The 19,830-nt window shown below is 46.6% G+C and overlaps 1 protein-coding gene across 1 annotated transcript in view; it reads right to left on the minus strand.

Moving 5' to 3' along the window:
• Positions 1-19,830, minus strand: part of LOC115136201 (serine/threonine-protein kinase 32A-like) — a 97,036-nt gene that overhangs the window by 53,309 nt on the left and 23,897 nt on the right. Inside the window, exon 5 of the mRNA XM_065023894.1 lies at positions 15,501-15,674. Coding sequence (XP_064879966.1) covers positions 15,501-15,674 — 174 coding nt within the window. The remainder of the gene's footprint in view (positions 1-15,500; positions 15,675-19,830) is intronic.

Genomic DNA, 19,830 nt, shown 5'->3' on the forward strand with positions numbered 1-19,830 from the left:
CTATGGGGGTGCCACAGGGTTCAATTCTTGGGCCGACTCTTTTCTCTGTATATATCAATGATGATCAATGATTCCCTGATCCACCTCTACGCAGACGACACCATCCTGTATACTTCCGGCCCGTCCTTGGACACTGTGCTATCTAACCTCCAAACGAGCTTCAATGCCATACAACACTCCTTACGTGGCCTCCAACTGCTCTTAAACGCTAGTAAAACCAAATGCATGCTTTTCAACCGTTCGCTGCCTGCACCCGCACGCACGACTAGCATCACCACCCTGGATGGTTCCGACCTAGAATATGTGGACATCTATAAGTACCTAGGTGTCTGGCTAGACTGTAAACTCTCCTTCCAGACTCATATCAAACATCTCCAATCTAAAATCAAATCTAGAGTCGGCTTTCTATTCCGCAACAAAGCCTCCTTCACTCACGCCGCCAAACTTACCCTAGTAAAACGGACTATCCTACCGATCCTCGACTTCGGCGATGTCATCTACAAAATATCTTCCAATACATGATCAGCTCCTTTGTCTTGCTCACATTGAGGGAGAGGTTGTTATCCTGGCACCACCGCTAACATTATGAGACAGCCTATAGGGAGGAGGTCAGAGAACTGGCAGTGTGGTGCCAGGATAACTACCTCTCCCTCAAGGAGAGCAAGACAAAGGAGCTGATCATGGACTACAGGAAAAGGCGGGCCAAACAGTCTGACCATTAACATCAACTGGGCTGTAGTGGAGCAGGTCGAGAGTTTCATGTTCCTTAGTGTCCACATCCCCAACAAACTATCATGGTCCAAACACACCAAGATAGTCGTGAAGAGGGCACAACAAAACCCTTTCCCCTCAAGACTGAAAAGATTTTGCATGGGTCCCCAGATCCTCAAAAAGTTCTACAGCTGCACCATCGAGAGTATCCTGACAGGTTGCATCACTGCCTGGTATGGCAACTGCTCGGCATCTGACCGTAAGGTGCTACAGGGGGTAATGCGTATGGCCCAGTACATTACTGGGGCCAAGCTTCCTGCAATCCAGGACCTTTATAATAGGCGATGTCAGAGGAAAGCCCATAAAATTGTCCAAGACTCCAGTGACACAAGTCCTAGACTGTGTTCTCTGCTACCGCACGGCAAGTGGTACCGGAGCGCCAAGTCTAGGACCAAAAGGCTCCTTAACAGCTTCCATAAGCCATAAGACTGCTGAACAATTAATCAAATGTCCACCGGACTATTTACATTGACCCCCCCCTCCATTTGATTTGTACACTGCTGCTTCTCGCTGTTTATTATCTATGCATAGCCACTTCACCCCTACCATCATGTACAAATGACCTCAACTAACCTGTACCCCCTCACACTGACAAGGTGCCGTATATAGCCTTGTTAAAGTTATGTTATTGTGTAACATTTTATTATTTTAAATGTTTTACTTTAGAGCATTGGGCCAGTAACCAAAAATATTTGAGATGGAGTCTGAGCTGACTAGGTAAAAATCTGCCCTTGAGCAAGGCACTTAACCCTAATTAGCTGATCCCATGCTGTGACCCCACTCTCTCATGGTGTCTCAGGAGGAGTAGGACATGCAAAAGCACATGTCCATTTCATACCACACTGCACATGTGTGAAACAGGACAAATATAAGCACACTCTAACTGAACTTTGACATATCACATCTGGCCATATGTGTCCAGGGCCTAGGAGACAGCTGAAAACATACAGTACATTACTGTATGATCATCATAACACTGGATCAGCTGAACGTCTAGAGTCTAGATCAAACAGCAGGCTAGTAGCAGCAGCACCTGTCAGGGGGGATCATGTCCATGAACCTTAGGGCAGTCAGAACTAATGAGGCTCCTATCAGAGGACAGGGTTGATTAGCATATCAAAGGGTGCCTGCTGCAGCAGGTGGGAGGGGTAGGGTGGCTGGCACCACCCTCATTACAGGGGCATCAGTGTACCCAGCCCGGAGCCCGGATGGGGGTTAAAAAGGTCAGTTGTGTTGTGCTTAATTAGCTGACATTTCCCTCAAAGGAGGCAGATGGAAAGGTATTTTATCTTTAAAGGCCATGGCAGCCATTGTGGAGCAACAGGACAGGGGATGCTGCAGCGCCACTCAACAGCCTGCTGATGATTATAGGTGTGACTGTGAGAGCCAGAGCCAGTCACGACACAGCCCTGCTGTCACCCAGACAACGGCCTTTTCTAGATGTGCAAACACTGGGGTTTTATCACCTGTTCTCTAAAAACCCACTGTTTATTGTTCTGCATTTTCTATTCAGATGAATAACAAGCACCCTGCCTGTGTATTTCTAGGACGAAAGCCCAGAGCGCTGTCTGACAAAAATTACCCAGTCACAGAGTATGAATTATGGGTGGCCCAGGGGGGTCTCAGAACCCACAAATGAAACAAAGTCAAACTTGTGTGACAAAGTCAAACTTGGAATTTAACCTTTCTCATATTTGTTTAAAATGTGCATTGCTACAGTGGTAAATAGTCAAGTAAAAGCTTATTCCAAAGGAAACGAACACCCCCACCTCTGCGTCATGGTTCAAAGAAAGTTGTCTGTGTGGCTGCATTTGTCATCCCGGGACAGTCCCATATCTCAGCCCATCTCAGCCCATTTTCAGGTGTCCCAACGTTTTGTCAGCAAGACGTATCAATTAATTCAGGCTTCAAGAGTGTAAACCCAATGACAATCGCCGAATGTCATTACACTATTAATGGATGCTAGAATTAGTGGACAAACGTGCAGGTAGCCACATTGTTTAAGGGATTTGTTTGACAATAAGATGGTTGTGTTCATGCCTAATTAAAAGGTCATGCAAATACTGACCGTTAACCTTTTGCGTGTAGGGGGCAGTATTTTCATTTTTGGCAAAAAAATGTACACATTTGAAACGGCCTATTTCTCAGCCCCAGAAACTATAATATGCATATAATTGTCAGATTAGGATAGAAAACACTCTAAAGTTTCCAAACCCAAAATAATATTGTCTGTGAGTATAACAGAACTGATATTGCAGGCGAAAGCCTGAGGAAAATCCAATCAGGAAGTTCCTCTTATTTTGAAACCTCTCTGTTCCTATGCATGCCTATCCTCCATTTAAAGGGATATTAACCAGATTCCTTTTTCTATGGCTTCCCTAAGGTGTCAACAGTCTTTAGACATAGTTTCAGGCTTTTATTTTGAAAAATTAGCGTGAAGGATCACCTTGCGTAAGTGGACAGGTGGGGGCTCTCAGAGTGAGTTTTTGCGCAACTGAGTAAAGCCGCCATTGTTCCCCCCGCTGTTATTGAAAAACCTACACACTCGGTTGATATATTATCGAATATATATTTTAAAAACAACATGAAGATTGATGATAAAAAAACGTTTGACATGTTTCTGTGGACATTATGGATATTATTTGGAATATACCTCTGCATTGTCGTGACAAACGTCGGTATTTTGGGTATAAAAATCATCTTTATGGAACAAAAGGAACATTTGTTGTGTAACTGGGAGTCTCGTGAGTGAAAACATCCGAAGATCATCAAAGGTAAACCATTTTTTTGATTGCTTTTCTGATTTTCGTGACCTAGCTACTTAATGTTTAGTGTACCTCCACCTTCCGGAGACACCTGAAACTCCACCTCTTTAAGGAATACCTAGGATAGGATAAAGTAATCCTTCTCACCCCCTTAAAAGATTTAGATGCACTATTGTAAAGTGGCTGTTCCACTGGATGTCATAAGGTGAACGCACCAATTTGTAAGTCGCTCTGGATAAGAGCGTCTGCTAAATGACTTAAATGTAAATGTACATAATGTTATGTTATGCTATCGATAAACTTACACAAACGCTTGGATTGCTTTCGCTGTAAAGCATAATTTAAAAATCTGAGACGACAGGTGGATTAACAAAATGCTAAGCTGTGTTTTCCTATATTGCACTTGTGATTTCATGAATATTAATATTTTTTTGTAATATTATTTGACTGTGGCGCTATGCTATTCAGCGATTGCTGTTGACAATTATCCCGCTACCGGGATGGGTAGCACCAACCAGTTAAATGACGTCTTTAAATGTAATTTAACTGTGTTTTTTTGTATTACCTTTTAATTTATTGTCAAACAAACCATTTCAGAAATTAGGGTACCTGCATGTTTGTCTAATTATTAGGCCCATTAAACATTTTATCTTCGCATGTGCACATAGGCGGTCCTGTAAATTTCATGCTATAATTCGCTCTCTGCCCAGGCAATTACCTTGGCCGTGCTCCTCGTTCATAGACTTATATCAGTAGAAGATTTGTGATGATAGCATGTGCTGGAGTTAAACAATTCTGGTGTTCTGGTGAGCCTGGTCCCAGATCAGTAGGTATGATGGCAGATACTGAATGACAACGACAGTGAGAGGATTTAAATAAAGCACACGCGGATCTGGGACCAGAATAGTTTAGACCCAAATTGAGTCCCTCTCTTTCAATGTTGTTGTCCTGTGTCTGCCCACTCATTACTGGTGTAGCTAGAAGCCTAATCCCAATCATCTAAACTGGTCAGTCCCCTCTCCCTGGGAATTGTAATAGCATGTGCTGACGAGCTTAATTTATTTCCATATTTTCAATGTGACAGCTGCACACTGGGCCCTCATCTCGCACTACAAATTCATTAGGACTGTAATATTCTGTAATACTGTAATATTCCAGCAATTAGAGATGAGAAACAGATGGCCTGATGTATCGACAGCCAGTTGGCTGAGTAACTATTCAAGGGCCTGATGTATCAACAGCCAGTTGACTGAGGGACTATTCAAGGGCCTGATGTATCGACAGCCAGTTGACTGAGGGACTATTCAAGGGCCTGATGTATCGACAGCCAGCTGGCTGGGGGACTATTCAAGGGCCTGATGTATCGACAGCCAGCTGGCTGGGGGACTATTCAAGGACCTGATGTATCGACAGCCAGCTGGCTGAGGGACAATTCAAGGGCCTGATGTATCGACAGCCAGCTGGCTGAGGGACAATTCAAGGGCCTGATGTATCGACAGCCAGCTGGCTGAGGGACTATTCAAGGGCCTGATGAATCGACAGCCAGCTGGCTGGGGGACTATTCAAGGGCCTGATGTATCGACAGCCAGCTGGCTGAGGGACTATTCAAGGGCCTGATGTATCGACAGCCAGCTGGCTGATGTATCGACAGCCAGCTGGCTGGGGACTATTCAAGGGCCTGATGTATCGACAGCCAGCTGGCTGGGGCCTGATGTATCGACAGCCAGCTGGCTGAGGGACTATTCAAGGGCCTGATGTAATCGACAGCCAGATGGCTGAGGGACTATTCAAGGGCCTGATGTATCGACAGCCAGCTGGCTGAGGGACTATTCAAGGGCCTGATGTAATCGACAGCCAGATGGCTGAGGGACTATTCAAGGGCCTGATGTATCGACAGCCAGCTGGCTGATGGGCCAGCTGGCTGGGGGGACTATTCAAGGGCCTGATGTATCGACAGCCAGCTGGCTGAGGGACTATTCAAGGGCCTGATGTATCGACAGCCAGCTGGCTGGGGGACTATTCAAGGGCCTGATGTATCGACAGCCAGCTGGCTGGGGGACTATTCAAGGGCCTGATGTATCGACAGCCAGCTGGCTGAGGGACTATTCAAGGGCCTGATGTATCGACAGCCAGATGGCTGAGGGACAATTCAAGGGCCTGATGTATCGACAGCCAGCTGGCTGGGGGACAATTCAAGGGCCCGATGTATCGACATATATAGTGTATATTCCCATTGATTGATACTACAGTGCATTCAGACCTCTTCACTTTTCCACACTTTGTCACGTTACAGCCTTATTCTAAAATGCATTTAAAAAATGAATTATTCTCATCAATCTAAACACAATACCCCATAATGACGAAGCAAAAACATGTTTTAGAAATGTTTGCTCATTTATATATATACTGTATGTAAAAATATAAAAAATATCCCATTTACATAAGTATTCAGACCCTTTACTCAGTACTTTGTTGAAGCATCTTTGGCAGCGATTACAACCTCGAGTCTTCTTGGGTATGACGCTACAAGCTTGGCACACCTTTATTTGGGGAGTTTTCCCAATCTTCTCTGCAGATCCTCTCAAGCTCTGTCAAGTTGGATGGGTAGCATCCCTACACAGCTATTTTCAGGTACCTCCAGAGATGTTCGATTGGGTTCAAGTCCGGGCTCTGGCTGGGCCACTCAAGAAATTTCAGAGACTTGTCCTGAAGTCACTCCTGCGTTTTCTTGGCTGTGTGCTTAGGGTCGTTGTCCTGTTGGAAGGTGAACCTTCACCCCAGTCTGAGGTCCTGAGCGCTCTGGAGCAGATTTTCATCAAGGATCTCTGTGCTCACTTCACCTTTCCCTCAATCCTGACTAGTCTCCTAGTCCCTGCAGGTTGCGTTTATATTATTTGTGTTCAGTATAAGCATCTTGTCTGCTAAATTAACAAAACAGGGTTATGCCATTGAACAGCCACAAGCAAGCACAACTTCTGAGGATACTGCTTTTTTGAAGATTGTGTTCCACGATATAATAACCAGTTGATATTATGGTTTGAATAAATTAATCTTAAATTGGACTTGTTTTTTTATTGACTGAATATTTATGAGGCAACTGAGCAATTAGGATTTGTTATCTCTAATGGATGATAAATTAGGAATTGTTATCAGTAATGGTTATGATAAATTAGGAATTGTATTCAGTAATGGTTATGATAAATTAGGAATTGTTATCAGTAATGGTTATGATAAATTAGGAATTGTTGCGCACTGTTGGCATATAGATAAATGCGCACATATTTTTCCGGGGGACAGTCAGAACATGTTAAATGCTCATCCCTATGCCATTTGGGATGGACCTTTGTTGTGTCATTCCCGTCCTGAGTGAGGCTCATTAGTGATTCTGCCGAGGCAGCGATGGGAGGGTGGTGTTGAAGGGCAGTGCAACTGATCCGCCTGACTTTTCTCTCGCTTGACTAGTCCAACAACCTATTACCTGGATCTAATGATCTCATTACACCAGCTATCAGGATGAGAAGGGTAACCAGAACCTGCACCGGTCAACTGATACCCCTCTGATACAGGGAAACAGATGACAGCTGGGACTGACCCCAAATACCTTAAATTGCTCTTTTGTGCTCCACCACACACAGGTCAGATCAGCCTGGAGGGGGGTTGGCAGGGTCAATCGTACACCTGCCTTGATGATAAGTCACCCACAAACTCACACATGACACACACAAACACGGACACACACTGCTTGGGTCCATTGGGCTGTTGGGTTTTGCAGCATCATCTGTGTACACAGCCCACTCCTAATGAGGATTGCTATAATGACTCCTTCACTCTTGTGGAAGGCTAGTGCACAGGCAGCACAGACAGCACCACAGACAGCACATACAGCCACCAGGCCTTAGGTGATGCTCTGCCCCATGATGTCCCAAAGCAGAGCAGGCAGCACAGACAGGGAGCACCAGTCATCCAGCACTCAGCAGCAGCCAGCTGGCCACGCCCACCAGCCAAGAGAGGAATCAGCAGACTGACAGACAGTAGAAGCTTTGAACGTGGAGGAGAACCTCAACTAGCCACAGGAAGCAACCTACAGCTAACACTAACCGTCTCAATCCCAATAACAGGGTTTAAGCTGAAGCAGAGCTTTCATTCACTTGAGTTTGATCAGTGAAATAATACTAATGATAACAACAGCTCTGTCACAGGCAGAGTGGCCGAGTGGAGGAGATTGATGCTACAGTATTTCTTATTCATAGACACAATGCTTGAATTTCACTGCCTCACGAGTACGCGTTCAGCTGGCTCCGTCTAATTTCATCCGGTTTGAGTCAGTTGGTCTTTGGAGAGCGTCTGTTTGAACATGGCATTCTGAGGCACGGCTTGCTGAATCCCAATTATTACTGATGAATTATTTACTATCTGAAGCTCAGGGAGAATGCTAAAAGTTCACCAAATGTGGACGCTCCTGTAAGCCAGTACACTGCAATACACAAGCAGGTAATTATAGATATTTTAGGGTAGACTAGAGGGAAAATATGTTGTCGTGCTCCCAGTAAACAAATGTTCACAAATCCACTGTTGTGATTTTAAAGGATGTTTAAAGTACCTTCTAATGCCGTGCTATACCTGCCTCCCCATCTGAAATATGAAAACATACAGTCTCCTCCTGTTGTGAAATATTTATGCAGACTATAAATACAGAACACTTAACTTTTCATTTGGAACAAAACAGCTTTCCCACTAGGCAAAAACTGGTTGAATCAACAGTGTTTCCACGCCATTTCAACCAAAAAATGATATGTCATGACGTTGAATCAATGTGGAAAACTGATTGGATTTCAAAAAAGCAATCAACGTCAGGGAATTTAGTCTTTTTTCACCCAACTTTGAATCTAAATCCAAAGACATGGTGAAATGTTTTGTTGATTTCATGTTGAATTGACACAACTCAACGAGATGTAAATGAAAACTAGACCTTGATGTTTGTGCCCAGTGGGTTACTTCTTCACAGAACCATCACTCTCAGGCGCCATCATACTATGGGATGAGAACGTGTTGACAAACGTCAGCTGTTCATCTTCCTTTAACAAATGAGTTTGAGCAGCAGAGAGGTAATGTGTCTGGGCTCTGGGTGAAGCCAAGCCAAGCCAGGGACACAGAGAGCCCTGATAGAGCTGTGAGTTTGAGCAGCAGAGAGGTAATGTGTCTGGGCTCTGGGTGAAGCCAAGCCAGGGACACAGAGCCCTGATAGAGCTGTGAGTTTGAGCAGCAGAGAGGTAATGTGTCTGGGCTCTGGGTGTTGCTGAAGCCAAGCCAGGGACACAGAGAGCCCTGATAGAGCTGTGAGTTTGAGCAGCAGAGAGGTAATGTGTCTGGGCTCTGGGTGTTGCTGAAGCCAAGCCAGGGACACAGAGCCCTGATAGAGCTGTGAGTTTGAGCAGCAGAGAGGTAATGTGTCTGGGCTCTGGATGTTGCTGAAGCCAAGCCAGGGACACAGAGAGCCCTGATAGAGCTGTGAGTTTGAGCAGCAGAGAGGTAATGTGTCTGGGCTCTGGGTGTTGCTGAAGCCAAGCCAGGGACACAGAGCCCTGATAGAGCTGTGAGTTGTAGCAGCAGACACAGAGATAATGAGTTTGAGCAGCGGAGAGGTAATGTCTGGGCTCTGGGTGTTGCTGTGAGTTGGAGCAGCAGAGAGATAATGTGTCTGGGCTCTGGGTGTTGCTGAAGCCAAGCCAAGCCAGGGACACAGAGCCCTGATAGAGCTGTGAGTTTGAGCAGCAGAGAGGTTATGTGTCTGGGCTCTGGGTGAAGCCAAGCCAGGGACACAGAGCCCTGATAGAGCTGTGAGTTTGAGCTGCAGAGAGATACTGTGTCTGGGCTCTGGGTGTTGCTGAAGCCAAGCCAAGCCAGGGACACAGAGAGCCCTGATAGAGATGTGCGGAGATTGATGATGAAACAGCACATTTGGAGATACTATCTCTGGTCAGTGTCACATCATACAGGGAACCAGAAAGACACACTGTGCCAGTTTGAGGCTGTGCTGCGCAGAGCACCTCCAAGCTGAACAAAGCTTAGGCTGGGCTGAGTTGAGCAGCTGAAAAATCCAGCTCTCATCAGAGTGTAAAGGAAAGATCTGCACTCACAGAAACCAAACCAGGCTGAAAGACAGCGACACAGCTCTCCAAGAGCATCAGATCAACAGACATCCACATGATGCAACAGGCGTAGAAAAATGACAACAAAATGATTTGGAGAGATTCAGAGAACAGATACACACTCCCCCCTTGTGAACACCTCCCTGGTGAGATCAGCCAACGGTGTTGGAAATAAACATGAGAGAACAGCTGTGGCTTACTATGCTTCATTTGATAGCAATCTGAATAAACATAGAGCCAGCCTTGAAAGACATTCTACATGGAATGACTTCCAAAAGAGATAGTGAGACTGAACTCAAATGTGATTATGCATTCAGTGCTGTTGCCTTTAAGTGCAGGATTGAGGCTTCACAATCACATTTGTCCCTCTGACTGTATCTTTCCTCTAAACATAGCCTGGATGTGTCTGTAGCTTCAGTGTGAGAGCCAGAGGGCATCTCTGCAGCTCGTCTGCCTCTGTGTAAAGCAGGAGGCGGCTCTTTCTCTCCCAGAGCTCAGAGCACAGCCTTGTTCATAGCCATGCTCTACTTTCACAGTGCTGTAGTCTGTTGAATGGAGAGGAGCACTGCAACACCGTATAACCGTGGCTAATAATTCAAATCTAACCTTATTCCAGACGCAATATGATGTCTGATGTCAAAACAGATCATTTCCCAGCTATCACATTCTGAGAACCGTATATTTAATGAGCTCCAGAAGAAGAAAAAAAGGCTACTTACTGTCTTAGTCTGAAGCAATGGACAACCGGGTGCATATTCCAAAATCTGTCAAATGCTATTTTATCTCACGTAAGGACATAATCTGTAATCTTTGTGCAACACACACTGACACCAAGCATCTACTCTACATCTCCACACTATAGTTAGTTATGGGAGACTGAGGTTTCATCATGTGCTGTAGACCACTACTCAACAACCCAACAGGAAGAAATTAGAAATCCTATTGATAAGTTAAAATCATTTGGTTACAAAGGCTGCGTTTACACAGGCAGCCCAATTCTGATATTTTTTCCACTCATTGGTCTTTTGACCAATCACATCAGATCTTTCCACATCATATCTTTTCAGAGCTGATCTGATTGGTCAAATGACCACTTAGTGAAGAAAATCTCAGAATTGGTCTGCCTGTGTAAACACAACCTAAGTGAACTGAGAAACACCTGAAGGGGACTCAGGGCTCACATAATGTGTTTCTCAGTTCACTTATTGTAGGTTGTGTTTACACAGGTAGACCAATTCTGAGAAAAATGTTTCACTAAGTGGTCTTTTGACCAATCACTGTTGATCAAAGTGCAGAAGCTACAGAAATGAGTGAGTCAATAACGCCACAGCTCCACCAATTCCCTTCCTACAGGTCCTGGCCTGTGGTGATAATGCTTCCGGCTTCAGTCACATCTATACTGTTCCCCACGTCCACCCTTTTTAATACCACTTGCTTGTCTTCCCCTGTGATTCCAACCATCTAAATGAAGCTGCTGTGGGAACTGGGGAGTGAGTCAATAACAGCACAGCTCTACCACTTCCCTTCTCACACCTCACACATCCAATCCCTTTTTCCACATGTGTTGTTTGGAGGGGATCGTCTCTGAAGATGCCACTAATTGAGATGCGTCTTAGTGTTAGTAATTGAAAACCCCATGAGAAGGTACTGACAAAACAGGCCTTGTTGCTTTGCTACCCTGATGGCAATAGAGGCACAGTACTCCCTATATCTATTGTGAAATGGTAAAACCGGTCTTGGGGTAATTCATATTATTCTGTAGGTAAATCTGTGACACTCCATTTAGTATGATATATTACAGTATGTTTGGTTACATAATGAATAGAATAGCGGTTGTAGAATATCATATGAATTATAGGACGTATAGTATCATATATCTTACTTGGTCGTACAATAGCATACGAATTGGATGATGGTCCTTATCTTGGTGGATGTATAGTATTATACGTCTTTCTCTGAGACCAGGTTGCTTATTGCGCAGTAACAACAAAGGATAATTATGGGGAGAATTTACATTGCCGTTTAGGGAAACTATAACGACAAAAGTTAGGATAATTTATGTAGCAGGTTAAGTGAAATGGGTTAAATTTAGGATACGGGTTAGCTGAAATGCTACAGTTGTCACCAACGAGACTCAAACACGCAACTTTTTGATTGCTAGAAGGTCGGGATTACGCATACCCATCCTCCCCGACCAACCTCCCTACTTTCGCAGGGATGGGCAACTTTGAAGGGGGTGGGGCCACCTTCCGAGCAAAACATTTTAGTGTCCTACTTCTTGACAGCAGAGAGAAAAAATTGAAGTTTTGGAGTTCATTTCCTGTAATTCCACACATTTTGTCATAGAGCATTGAGATAATACTGCAGTATTAAAGCAAGTTTGCCCTAAAGCTAAACACTTTGACATGGGGCAGAGAAAAGATTTAAAAATTGTATAATTCATTTCATGCAATTCTACTCACATTGCCATGGGACGGAGAGAAAAATGTGCAGTTTCAATAGGCCATTTCCTGTAATTCTGCACATTATGCCATAAGGTGGAGAGAAATGTTTGCAATTTTATAACAAATTTCATGCAATTCTTGTCACATGGGATGACGCTGGAGGGACGAAGCAGGTACGGGGAGTCAAACATTTAATATGGAACGGACATGGAACGAGACAGGAACAGCGTCAGCACAAGGGTAACAAAGACAAAAAAACTATTAATGCAGCAGTGGGGATCAGAGCTGGGAACTGACAAATATAGGGGAGGTAATAAACAGGTGATGAGTGAGTCCAGGGGATCAGAGCAGGGAACTGACAAATATAGGGGAGGAAATAAACAGGTGATGAGTGAGTCCAGGGGAACAGAGCAGGGAACTGACAAATATAGGGGAGGAAATAAACAGGTGATGAGTGAGTCCAGGGGAACAGAGCAGGGAACTGACAAATATAGGGGAGGAAATAAACAGGTGATGAGTGAGTCCAGGGGAACAGAGCAGGGAACTGACAAATATAGGGGAGGAAATAAACAGGTGATAAGTGAGTCCAGGGGAACAGAGCAGGGAACTGACAAATATAGGGGAGGAAATAAACAGGTGATGAGTGAGTCCAGGGGATCAGAGCAGGGAACTGACAAATATAGGGGAGGAAATAAACAGGTGATGAGTGAGTCCAGGTGAGGCCAATATCGCTGATGCGTGTGACAAGGGAAGGCAGGTGTGCTTAGTGGATGGAAGGAGTGCGTGATGCAGGGCAACCTGGCGCCCTCAAGTGCCAGGAGGGAAGAGCAGGAGCAGATGTAACAGTATCCCCCCCTCTTGGGGCACCACCCGGCGTCCCAAGAGGGGGGGAGGGGGGGGGTACTGTCACATCTGCTCCCGCTCTTCCTCCCTGCATCACGCACCCCTGCCATCTATTACGCACACCTGCCTTCCCTCATCACGCGCATCAGCAATTGTGGACTCACCTGGACTCATTCATCACCTGTTTATTTCCTCCCCTATATTTCTCAGTTCCCTGCTCTGTTCCCTGCTGCTGCTGCATTAATTGTTTTTTGTTTGTTTACCTGTTTGTGTTACCTGTTTGTGTTACCTGTTTGTGTTACCTGTTTGTGTTACCTGTTTGCTGTTTCCATGTCCGTTATTTATTACATGTTTGACTCCCCGTACCTGCTTCGTCTCTCCAGCATCATCCGCGTGACAATACTACTCCTTTTGCTGGCCACTAGACTAAATGACCAATATAAATCAATCTAGCTGACATGGGCTAATTGGCTGACCGTCAGTGACTGACATAACAAGAGAAAAACTGCTAATGCACAACCAAATGTTAAAATTGCATCTGGTCTATTCTACTATTCTAACTCGCAAAAGTAAGCTGAGTCCGCGACTGAGTTCCCTTTTTTGGAAATTGATCCGCGTTGGCTGCCAGTTGCCCATCCCTGGTCTAAAGTAACTAGACTAGACCATTAGTAGGGGTTATATATGTCTTGAAGGTGCTCAGAAATACATAAAATATGTTTTGTTTGGCTCTGAGGACAGGCTGTATCAGTGTGTGATTGCAATGTCGTCATCAACATTGTCATTATGAATCATCAGTCATGACTCATAGGATTCTTTATACTGGATAGAGATTCTGCTCAAGGCCAGGGTATCATCAGCAGATACATGCACACACACACACACACACGCACACTCCAACAACACACACTGAATATGTGCACCCACTCAGAGTGCTACAGTGAGCACACAGCCTCCAATCAAATTATCTATTCAATTTACATACAGATGAGATGAACATTTGAATACCAGCCTCTTCCTTTCCCTGTAACAAATGCAGATTGAAAGGGGTTGATTTAATCTAAACATCTCCCAAACACCTGCTTATCTATGGGGATGTTTTTTAGTTGGAATCGAATGACAGAAATGTAAAATATTCCCATTGAATTGATTAATGAGGAATGTATTGAGAAATGACAAATCTGATCTACAGGTAACTGCCAAAATAAAGTAAACACTTGAGTAAATGAGGGATACAAAGTATATTGAAAGCAGCTGCTTCCACACAGGTGTGGTTCCTAAGTTAAGAAATTAAGATCCCATCATGCATAAAAAATGCCCAGTTGCCCACTATTTTGGCTACCATGGGTAGAAGAAGAGATCTCAGTGACTTTGAAAGAGGTGTCTCAAATGTGCATTGTGGGTTTAAAGGGTGTGTGTGTGTGTGTGTCACTGGAGGTAGGTGGCACTTTAATTGGGGAGGACTGGCACTAGGGAATGGCTGGAGATTAATAAGTGGAAAGGTATCAACAACATCAAACACGTGGATGCAATTCCATTCGCTCCTTTCCAGCCATTAATATGAGCCGTCGTCCCCCAGCAGCCTCCACTGGTGTGTGTGTATGTCTCAGTCACCAGATCTCAACCCAACTGAACACGTATGGGAGTCAGCATTTTCCACCTCCATCAACAAAACACCAAATGATGGAATTTCTTATGGAACAATGGTATCCCATCCCTCCAGTAGCGTTCAAGACACTTGTAGAATCTATGCCAAGGCTCATTGAAGCCGTTCTGGCTCGTGGTGGCCCAACTCCCTATTAAGACACTATGTTGGTATTTCCTTTATTTGGGCAGTTACCTGTATTTGCTCACAGCGGTTTCAGCATGTATAGATAGAAAAGCAGTCCTCCTACTAAATGATGTCATTTGTCATCCTGCATGTAATTAATTAGCACTCTGGAACCCTGAAGCCTCCCATTTGTCCAGGTCTGAAAAGGCCTTTCTCTATGATTATCATGCTGTTGCTCTGCACAGAGGTGGAGGGCGATCATGCAACCTGAGGAAGGTCTCCGCCTGGCATATGTGTGGCGTGTTACGTGTATCTTAACTTATCATCAAGTCAACCCCTCTCTCGCTCCAGGCTGATCTGATCTGTGTGTGGTGGCTCACACCAAAGTACTATCAAAGGTCTTTCAGGTCAGTCCAATTTGTCACAATGAATGACAGGATAGTCAAATTCTTTGACAGTTACGTAAAATAATTTGAGTGATGCTTTTGGGTGGTAGCCATCTCTGTATGTTGGCTTGTTGACACTGGATGTCTGAAGATTTGGCATGGCAGCACATACTTGTGTGCATTCCAACGGTGAATAAGGTATCTATGTTCCTGGGCCTATAGATAGAGTTTGAACATTGAAGGGACATTGGAGGAGAGTACGACCTCTAAGGGCTGTGGCAACTGTGAGTACCGGTCAGCTTTGATCTGTCTCTCTTAGCTGTGGATGATAATGATGTGATGATGAAGATGAGGGTGGTTTCTCTCTCACTCACCTGTGGATGATGCGTTTGCTACGGAGGTAGCCCAGCGCCAGGGCGATCTCACAGATGTACAGCTTGACAGTGTTCTCTGAGAAGTGAACATTCTGCTGGAGGTGATAGCGTAGGTCTCCTCCCAGCAACAGGTCCACTACCATGAACATGTCCTCCTCGTCTTGGAATGAGTACCTACAGGAGAGGAGGGGGAGGGGTGGGAGGTGGTGGAGGGCATGGATAAGGAAGAGGTGGAGGAGGAGGGAGAGGGGGAGGTGGTTGAGAAGTAAGAGGTGGAGGAGGAGGTTGTGGAGGAGGAGGGGAAGGGGAGGAGGAGGAGGTTAAAAGGATGTGGAGGAGGAGGAGGTTGTGGAGGCGGAGGAGGACGGGGAGGGGGAGGAGGTTAAAAAGGATGTGGAGGAGGAGGAGGTTGTGGAGGGGGAGGAGGTTAAAAAGGATGTGGAGGAGGAGGAGGACGGGGAGGGGAAGGAGGTTAAAAAGGATGTGGAGGAGGAGGAGGACGGGGGAGGGGAGGAGGTTAAAAGGGATGTGGAGGAGGAGGAGGAGGACGGGGAGGGGGAGGTGGTTAAAAGGATGTGGAGGAGGAGGAGGACGGGGAGGGGGAGGAGTACGGGGGGGGAGGAGGTTAAAAAGGATGTGGAGGAGGAGGAGGACGGGGAGGGGAGGAGGTTAAAAAGGATGTGGAGGAGGAGGAGGACGGGGAGGGGGAGGAGGTTAAAAAGGATGTGGAGGAGGAGGAGGACGGGGAGGGGGTTAAAAAGGATGTGGAGGAGGAGGAGGACGGGGAGGGGGAGGAGGTTAAAAGGATGTGGAGGAGGAGGAGGACGGGGAGGGGGAGGAGGTTAAAAGGATGTGGAGGAGGAGGAGGACGGGGAGGGGGAGGAGGTTAAAAGGGATGTGGAGGAGGAGGAGGACGGGGAGGGGGAGGAGGACGGGGAGGGGAAGGAGGACGGGGAGGGGAGGAGGTTAAAAGGTTGTGGAGGAGGAGGAGGACGGGGAGGGGGAGGAGGTTAAAAGGGATGTGGAGGAGGAGGAGGACGGGGGAGGGTGGAGGAGGAGGAGGACGGGGAGGGGGAGGAGGACGGGGAGGGGGAGGAGGTTAAAAGGTTGTGGAGGAGGAGGAGGACGGGGGAGGGGAGGAGGTTAAAAGGGATGTGGAGGAGGAGGAGGACGGGGAGGGGAGGAGGACGGGGAGGGGGAGGGGAGGTTAAAAAGGTTGTGGAGGAGGGGGGAGGGGAGGAGGTTAAAAGGATGTGGAGGAGGAGGAGGACGGGGAGGGGGAGGAGGACGGGGAGGGGAGGAGGTTAAAAAGGATGTGGAGGAGGAGGAGGGGGAGGAGGACGGGGAGGGGTTAAAAAGGATGTGGAGGAGGAGGAGGACGGGGGAGGGGAGGAGGAGGACGGGGAGGGGAGGAGGTTAAAAGGATGTGGAGGAGGAGGGGAGGGGAGGAGGACAGGGAGGGGGTTAAAAGGATGTGGAGGAGGAGGAGGACGGGGAGGGGAGGAGGACGGGGAGGGGGAGGAGGTTAAAAAGGATGTGGAGGAGGAGGAGGACGGGGAGGGGGAGGAGGTTAAAAAGGATGTGGAGGAGGAGGAGGACGGGGAGGGGGAGGAGGTTAAAAAGGATGTGGAGGAGGAGGAGGACGGGGAGGGGGAGGAGGTTAAAAAGGATGTGGAGGAGGAGGAGGACGGGGGGGGAGGAGGACGGGGAGGGGAGGAGGACGGGGAGGGGAGGAGGTTAAAAAGGTTGTGGAGGAGGAGGGGAGGGGAGGAGGAGGAGGTTAAAAGGATGTGGAGGAGGAGGAGGACGGGGAGGGGGAGGAGGACGGGGAGGAGGTTAAAAAGGATGTGGAGGAGGAGGAGGTGAAGTAAGAAATGGAAGTTGTGGAGGAGGAGGTGGTGAAAGAGAAAAGAGGAAGAAAATTGTCAGCCTATGACACAGCATTATATTTATCCAACACAATTACCTTGGTTGCCAATATCCAAGAGGTGAAGGATTTCTATTCACATTCAGTGCGAGGCTTGTAATGAAAGAGAAGAGTGAAAGTATCTCAGTCAACCATCACAAAGGTCTTCAAGGCTCACAGATGGCAAAAGAATATCGCTTATGAAACATAAGGTGCCGGCGGGCTTACACCACTCATTATTCTAGGCACAATTTAATTACCAGAAAAGGCAATTCATTAGTGGCTAGCGATGGAAACACTACTTCAACACACTCTGGTTGGACCGTTCCATCCAAAGTAAAAGGTCAGGTGTGTCTGAGCCCATCCATCCATCCATCCTTCCACTCACCTATCCATTCACCCATCCATCCATCCATCCTTCCACCCACCCATCCACCATCCATGTTTCCACCGACCCACACATCAGCACCTAGCCCATTCCACTATTCTCCATTGATGTTACATGACGCGACTCCCACTGGGATCTGTACTTTCTAATGAGTCTATGGCAAACTATTTCCCTCAAGCCTTCTCTTGCTTACCTAGCCTTGAGCATTCCTCCAAGAAAATATGGCAGCAGTGTATGTGATGAGACAAAAAAGTTTGTGCACAAAGGGTCAATGCAGATAGTCTGTGTTGTTATTGTTGTTACCTATTTAACTAACTATTTAGCAGTCTCATGGATTTGGGTAGAAGCTGTTCGGGGTCAGAATTATGACATGGCTTGTCAGCCTCCAGAGGGGGAAGAGGCATTGTCGTGTTTTCGATGATCAGGCCTACCACTGTCATGTTGTCGGCAAACATAATGACGGTATCATTGTTGTGTGCGGCCATGCAGTCGTGGGTGAACAGAGAGTACTGGAGGTGACTAAGCACACACTCCTGAGGTGCCCCTGTATGGAGGGTCAGCGTAACAGATGTGTTGTTGCCTACCCTCCCCCTCACCGCCAATAGGCCGTTTGGTTCTAGAGAAGTTTCCTACCTAAAGGTTCTGAGTTCAGTGCAGTCATTTACGTCAGCAATCCACACATTCTATTGTTACATGTCGAAGAAAGTGAAAGGTGTATTTGTGCATCCATGCCTTTGCTTTTTCCATGAATAAGACCAATCATGGGCTGACATTCAACTAAACAGTAGTATGGTTGTCTGCGGACGACCTTCCTCCCCCAAGGCCCCACTTCAATTAACGGGAGGTGGTGCTTTATCCTGTGAATGGGGATTGATTGAACAGACTCCAGCGTGTCTACATACGGCTCAGTTGATGCTGAGGCAACTTGAAGCATAATTCACTTTAGGGCCGTAGAGGGTATCTGAGAACCCCCTAGCCAACCCTTAGTGCAGGATGGAAGGGGGTTTGCTGCAGTTGAAGGACAACATGTCAATGACTTCAGAGCCAGAGAGGGTATCTGAGAACCCCCTAGCCAACCCTTAGTGCAGGATGGAAGGGGGTTTGCTGCAGTTGAAGGACAACATGTCAATTACTTCAGAGCCAGAGAGGGTATCTGAGAACCCCCTAGCCAACCCTTAGTGCAGGATGGAAAGGGGTTTGCTTCTCTCAGAATGTAAATGACTTCAGAGCCAGAGAGGAGATCTGAGAACCCCCTAGCCAACCCTTAGTGCAGGATGGAAGGGGGTTTGCTGCAGTTGAAGGACAACATGTCAATGACTTCAGAGCCAGAGAGGGTATCTGAGAACCCCTAGCCAACCCTTAGTGCAGGATGGAAGGGTTTGCTGCAGTCTGAAGGACAACATGTCAATTACTTCAGAGCCAGAGAGGGTATCTGAGAACCCCCTAGCCAACCCTTAGTGCAGGATGGAAAGGGGTTTGCTTCTCTCAGAATGTAAATGACTTCAGAGCCAGAGAGGGTATCTGAGAACCCCCTAGCCAACCCTTAGTGCAGGATGGAAAGGGGTTTGCTTCTCTCAGAATGTAAATGACTTCAGAGCCAGAGAGGGTATCTGAGAACCCCCTAGCCAACCCTTAGTGCAGGATGGAAAGGGGTTTGCTTCTCTCAGAATGTAAATGACTTCAGAGCCAGAGAGGGTATCTGAGAACCCCCTAGCCAACCCTTAGTGCAGGATGGAAAGGGGTTTGCTTCTCTCAGAATGTAAATGACTTCAGAGCCAGAGAGGAGATCTGAGAACCCCCTAGCCAACCCTTAGTGCAGAATGGAAAAGGGTTTGCTTCTCTCAGAATGTAAATTACTTCAGAGCCAGAGAGGAGATCTGAGAACCCCCTAGCCAACCCTTAGTGCAGAATGGAAAGGGGTTTGCTTCTCTCAGAATGTGAATGACTTCAGAGCCAGAGAGGGTATCTGAGAACCCCCTAGCCAACCCTTAGTGCAGGATGGAAAGGGGTTTGCTTCTCTCAGAATGTAAATGACT

This window comes from Oncorhynchus nerka, linkage group LG10, assembly GCF_034236695.1.
Source record: "Oncorhynchus nerka isolate Pitt River linkage group LG10, Oner_Uvic_2.0, whole genome shotgun sequence".
NCBI classification, from domain to species: Eukaryota; Metazoa; Chordata; class Actinopteri; order Salmoniformes; family Salmonidae; genus Oncorhynchus; species Oncorhynchus nerka.